Here is a 6,742-nt window from a genome sequence, read left to right on the forward strand (position 1 = left end):
GCTTCTGTGAAGCTTGGGGGAGTGAACAAGCAGCTGAGTGGTGCTCAGTTGCCAGCTGGGGTCAAACCACAACAAGGGGAAGAGCCTCCATTCCTCACCCCACTTGACTCAGCAGGGCCCTTGTCCTCACCCTGGGGGATTCCAACCACCTGGCAGAGCCCAGAGTGGAGTGGGAAGTGGCAGGGACTTTCCTACACCCCTGTATTCTCTTGGCACACTTAGAAGTGAAGAGGCCAAAGGGACATGAAAGCAGCAAAGACATAAACCTGAACCTTCCTGGGTCCACACATCTCCCCAGCATCCACACTTCAGCCCTATCCCATGTGCCAAGAGAGGAGGAAGATGGAGCAGCCCTTGTCATCATGCTGGAGCAGCTCTGCTCTGGAGACAGGCTGAGGAAGCTGGGGTGTTCAGCCTGGAGAAGAGAAGGCTCTGGGAGGGGGACCTCATAATGGTCTTGCAGCATCTGAAGGGGCTCCAGGAAAGCTGGGGAGGGGCCTGTTACAAGGGCTTGTAGTGAGATGACAAGAGGTGATGGATTAAAACTGGAAGAGGGGAGATTGAGGAGAGACATCAGGAGGAAATTCTTCACTATGAGGGTGGTAAGATACTGGCCCAGGTTGCCCAGGGAAGCTGTGGCTGCCCCATCCCTGGAAGTAAGTGTTGAAGGGCAGATTGGATGGGGCTTGGAGCAGCCTGGGCTGGTGGGAGATGTCCCTGCCCATGCAGGGGGGTTGGAACCTGATGATCTTTAAAAGGTCCTTTCCAATCCAAACCATTCTACAATTCTGTGCTTTGGGCCCCTGTCCTGCTGCCCCTCCCCCTTCATCACTGTGGCCCTCAGGCCTGGTTCCTGTCCCCTCTCAGGGTGTCCAAGTCCCTTTTCATGGCACTCTGGCTTGAGGGTGTGTCTGCTACTACCTGGATGATGGTTACACCACAGATGCACCCTCGAGTTGAGGTGAGGAAGGGTTGGATGGCACCATCCACCTGAAGATGGTGTCACCCCACAGGCACAGCCCCTCTCCCTGGGAGTTCTCTACTCAGGAGTTTGTGATGCAGCAAGGCTGGAGCTGCTGGGACTGCAGGTCTGGTAGCACATGAGGTCTCAGCTCTGCCCAGTGCCTGTGTGTGCACAACAGGGCCTGATTCTGCTGGGCCCAGCTGGGCTGGGGATGCTCAGCAGAACCTGCATCCAGCAGCAGCAGCCTGGCAGAGGCAGGGACAAGCATCCTCTGGTTTCCCTCTGTGAACACCTGAGGATCACCCTTGTCAGCAGGAGGCATCATATCCCCTCCCAGCACTGGTCACAGACATGGGGACCAAAAGCCACTCAGCCCTTCCACGGTGGGAGAAATACCACCCTGGCTGTTGCAAAGCCTGAGGGATGCAGGGACTGGCCACACTGGGGCAGACTGGGGCTAGGGGAGAAGATACTGGTTTGCTAACTGGTCCATCCTCAGTCTGGACTGGGAAGCAAGTTGGTCTCTGAGCTGTTCCTAGCCACTCCAAGGCCACTCTGAGCTATTTTGGTGGGTAACACCAACCACCCTCACAGCCAAGAGTTTTTTCCTCCTCTCTGATCTAACTGTCTCTTCTTGCAGCTTGAAACCATCTCTCCCTTGTCCTACCACTTCATGCCCTTGCAGAAAGTTCCTCTCCAGCCTTCCCCCCGGGGTTGTCCTTCAAATCCAGTGTCTGAAGGGGGTGGGCAGTTGCCCCTCCAGCTCCCAGCCCCGAGCAGGCAGTGCTCTCCTCCTTTTCCAGGCCTGGGAGACAGGTGACAAGTGGCATTTGTGCAGCACCCTCCCTGTCCTGGGACGTGGGGTGGCCTGAAGGCAAGGGGACCTGTGACAAGGCACTGAGATAAAGCACCATGGAAAAAGGTCCTACAAGGCCCTGGGGTAGGTAGGTCCTACCAGGTGACCCGCAGCAGCCACCACCACAGGCTGGGGGGCAGAGGAAGGGGCTGTGCCCTGCCTCCCTGCACAGGCCCATCAGGGAGACAGCACAGGACAGACTGAATTTCGAAGCAGCTCCTGCCTCTGCAGCCGCGTTGTTTCTGGAAGCAAACACTGCCCTCCCTCGGTTGGAATCATGGAATATCAAGTCGGAAGGGAGCCATAAGGATGATGAAGTGCAGCTCCCTGCTCCTCACAGGACTGCCCGGAACTAAACCATATGACCAACAGGATTGCCCAGACACTCCTTGAGCTCTGACAGTGCCATGACCACTTCCCTGGGGAGCCTGTTCCAGTGACCAGGTCCTTCTGCAGGGCAGACACCATCACTCCCTGGTCCAGCCAGCAGAGTTACAGCACCCAGCAGGACTGTGGCCTGGTCACTAGTTCTTCCCAGGGGGTTGTTTTATAGCTGGGGGGGCTTGGCTGTCATTGCTCCTGGCCCTGGCTGTGTCTCCTCAGCCACTGTCACACAAGATGTGACCTCTGGTGGGTTTGTCCACTGGCTTGAGGTTCTCACAGTTCAGGAGACCAGGAGAGAAAAAAAATCAACAGGAAAAAGAGATTTATAAAACCATTAGCCTTGACCTTCAAGTGGTTTCCAGGAAATGGGTAAACACTTCAGGGAGGCAGAAGAGTGGATGGCTGAATCATAGAATTGTTTTGGTTGGAAAAGACCTTTAAGATCATCAAGTCCAGCAATTAACCCAGCACTGCCAACTCCACCACTAAACCACGTCCCTCAGCACCACATCTACACATCTTCTAAATCTCTCCAGGGATGGTGACTCCACCACTTCCCTGGGCAGCCTGTTCTGGTGCCCAACAACCCATTTTCCTAATATTTAATCTAAAAGTCCCCGGGCACAACGTAAGGCCATTTCTTCTTGCTCTATCACTTGTTAGTGTAATAGAGCTCAGCCTCCTTTTCTCCAGGCTGAACACCCCCAGTTCCATCAGCTGCTCTTCATATGACTTGTTCTCCAGACCCTTCACCAGCTCCATTGCCCTTCTCTGGACACGCTCCAGCCCCTCAATGACCTCCTTGTTGTGAGGGGCTCTGAACTGACCCCAGGGTTCCAGGTGCCTCTGCCTGGCCAGTCAATACATTCATAAATAACTGGTAAAACTTCTGATTTCTATCCATGACACAAGCTCTAAACACCTTTCTGAGAATGAGACAACTTCAGGCAGGGCACCACACTTTCCCACTCTTTGTCAGCCTGTTCTGAGCCCTGCCCATCTGCTTTTTAGCTGAAAGGCTAGACATAAAGTTTACAAACTCCAAGCTAGTATTTGCAGTGTCACAGTTAGCAGGGGTCCTTGCCATGGGCCAACACAGCTTCATGTTCACCACCACAGGAGCACAACCAGAAGATGGCCTCTGCCTCAAACTTCTTACCCTGGGGTGAAACAACAGCCAGAGGAGCACCAGGGGTCTGAAGAACCCTTCCCACCACCACAGGTCACACAGGAAGTAACAAAAAATCCACTGAAAGCCAAGGAAAAGCCCACAGCACTGCTGCAGGTTGGTTTCCACAGCTGCAGAGCTGGAATGGTGAGGGAACACATACCTGGGCTTCCTCTGGTGCTACCAACACAGCATCGTGCTCCTCAAGTCAGCTGAACTGGTATTGCTGGTCCTCCTGCTGTTGGGGAGGGGTTAGTTCTCTTGAAGGGTCTTGGTATCTCATGGTTTGGTCTGATGGGGTTAAAACTCTTCTCCTCTATCTGGTGTTCAACACTTGGCATTAAAGTAAGCAGGAGACATCTACTCAATCAATTATGTTCCATGCAGCAAATTACTTTGGAGTCTCTTATCAATAAAAGAACTTAAAAGCATAAAAACAGACACTTGCAAGTTTTGTCAACTGACATTTGCACACAATGGGTACAAACCAGTTGAGGAGGCAAAGACAGGTTGAAAGGAATGAACATCCATGAAGGCAAAGCCAGGCAGGTGGCAGGTTGGGGTAGCTGGGCTCACATGTGCAGCAGATTCCCTCAGCAGAGCTTGTGTGTCTGTGCAGGAAAAGCCTCTAATTCAGCAAACAATTCATTTCACTCACCACCACCAGACAGCTGCACGGGGAGGAAATAAAGGAACCTGGAAGTTACAGATGAGGGGCTCCAAGGAGGACACGGTGTCAGCAGAAGCTGGTTTTAGAAAGCAGAATACGTAGAGAGCAAAAAACAGGCAAATTTTCTCCCTAGCACAGAGGCAGGATGCTAAAAATCATAATTCCTGTGTCCTGAGTCACATAGGAAAAAGAACAAAGTACAAAGAGAGGCCAGAGTATCAATATAGTGTTTAATATTCTTAAGTTGAAAAAAAAAAAATAATAATAAAAATCAAAACTAAAAAGGTAAAACTTCAGTTATCATGATATGATAAAACCTTTCATCAGCAACATTGAAAGAGTTAGAAAAATCACATGGAGCACAGTTCCAGTACTTTGCACTTCTGTTAGGCCTACACTGGTTTCTATTTATTGACAAAAGTAGCAGCAGATTTTTGCCTTCTATGATAATATTTTAAATATTGAATTCCACTTCACTCAGCAGTTACAGGCAAAACTGACCTGCACAGGTTTATGTTTTACTTGTGAAGAATTGTCACCAGTGGAAAGAACAATATACACAAGGAAGACATTAGGGAACACAGCTCAAGGGAATCCTCTAGACTGGAATGTCTTGATGCTTCAGTATTTAAGGAGTAGTTGATTAGTTTGCAGAGTGTTCTGCAGTACTTACAAATGAAGCAGGTTCTAGACAAAATAACAGCAGCTTCTCTGATTACAGAGATAGTGACTGAAGGGAGGTTTATTTGCCCAGTGCCTGAAAAGTTGCTTCTAAAAGCAAGTATAATATCCATGGGAATTAAATAAATTAAGTGCTTCAGATTTAAAAAAAAGTCAAGTTTCACAAAGTGTTACAAATGCCAAGTGCTGTGAATTGTTTATAAACAAGTGAAAAAAGTAAAACCTTCCAATACCTGAAAGGGCCCTTATAAGAAGGCTGGGGAAGAGCTGGTCACAGGGCATGTAACAACAGGACAAGGGGTAATGGTTTCAAGCCAGAGAAGGGTGGATTTAGGTTGGAAAAAGTTCTTTACTGTGAGGGTGGTGGATCATTGGAACATGTTGCCTGGAGAGGTGGTGGGGGTCACATCCCTGGAGGCATTCAAGGCTTGAGGGGGCTCTGAGCAATCTGTTCTAGTGTGAGATGTCCCTGCTTATTGTAGGGGGGTTGGACTAGATGACCTTCTAGGTCCCTTCCAAGCCAAGACATTCTATGATTCTAGGATTAAGAATATCCAAGAATTTGCCCAGCGAGGAGCCTCCAGAGCTATCAGGGAGAACCTGCCTGTGTCTACATTTTAAATAATACAGCACCATAAATATACAGACAGGGGTCATGGACAGTCCTCCCAGCTAAATCTAGCTGCTAGTACAGAAGAGATATTCAGCATTTACAGTAGCTCCATAAATCCCACTTCTCAGTGACCATTTCCAGCTATCCTAGGCTGTAAAGACAGCATCAAATCCCACCTTTCAGGCAGCCCAAAAAGAGCTCCAGGGGAATTCCTGAGCTGCCTTTTGTTCTCTCAGTGCCATCTGCACTGCACAGCCTGGCCTAACCCTGACCTTTCCCAACACCACAGGTCAAGTTTCAAGCCAGCAACCCCTCTATTCACATTTCTGTCTCTTTACCAAACATCCAGGAGCTGTTCAAGGTGTGAGGAGACATTCACTTCCATCTTCATTTTCAACAGCAAGGTAGGGACTAAAGTAACTCAATAAATACAAAACAGTAACACTGGCAGGTGGTTGCAATAGATGCAAAATGCTGCAGCAAACACAGCCTGAGGTCTTTGTCTTGTTTCTCGAACAGGGAGATGCATTTTGAAGAGTTTAACTATTCAGCCTTCCAAATGGCAATCTTCCCTTCTTCCTTTCCAGAACCACTGAGGACATACCTGTCCTCTGCTGAGCACAGAGCCTTCACAGTGTCAGCATGACCAACCAGCTCCTTCTCCACAGTCTTCTTCTCAGCATTGATCACGTAGATCTTCCCTTTGCTTTTGCCTTGGGATTTTCCACTGCTGCCAACCCACATCTGAGGGGAAAAAACAAAGAAAACCTCAATACATTTCAATACATTTCAATATATTATATATATATATATAATCATAGAACATTGAATAATTTGGGTTGGCAAAGACCTTTAAGATCATCAAGTGCAACCATTAACCTGACTCTACCAAGTCCACTGCTACACCATGTCTGTCAGCACCACATCAACACAACTTCTAAACACATCCAGGGTTGGTGACTCTACCACTTCCTCTTCCCACTTCAGCCTGTTCCACTGCTTGACAACCCTTCCTGTGAAGAAAATTTTCCTAAAATCCAGCCTAAACCTCCCCTGGTGCAACTTGAGGCCATTTCCTTTCATCCTATTGCCTGTTAGGTGGGAGAATACACACAGCACTTACCTCTCTACAACCTCCCTTCAGGGAGGCTGTGTGTGTATGTATGTGTTGGAGCTCATGTCTCATCCCTCACTCAGACACCCTGATTACTCCTCAACTCCCTCATCTCCTCCTGGAGTTCTGTCCCTCAATGGAGGAGCTGCTCTAGGTGGACAACTCCCACAAGTGTGGCACAGCCTGCAGCCAGACACCGGGTGGCAGCACATTCCCACTTGAGCTCTGTGTGGGAAGCTAAATCAGTCATGGTGGATGCAGAGGACCTGGCATTCTGCAGGGTGAGCACCAC

At 49.3% G+C, this 6,742-nt stretch overlaps 1 protein-coding gene across 1 annotated transcript in view; it reads right to left on the reverse strand.

Moving 5' to 3' along the window:
* Positions 1-5,879: 5,879 nt before the first annotated feature.
* The window catches only part of DENND3 (DENN/MADD domain containing 3), a 35,166-nt gene continuing 34,303 nt past the window's right edge, over positions 5,880-6,742 (reverse strand). The window contains 1 exon segment of the mRNA XM_009996674.1: positions 5,880-6,080. Within this exon segment, the coding sequence (XP_009994976.1) occupies positions 5,880-6,080 (201 nt within the window).

The sequence above is a fragment of the Chaetura pelagica genome, unplaced genomic scaffold, assembly GCF_000747805.2.
Source record: "Chaetura pelagica isolate M959 unplaced genomic scaffold, ChaPel_1.0 scaffold260, whole genome shotgun sequence".
In the NCBI taxonomy this organism is placed as follows: Eukaryota; Metazoa; Chordata; class Aves; order Apodiformes; family Apodidae; genus Chaetura; species Chaetura pelagica.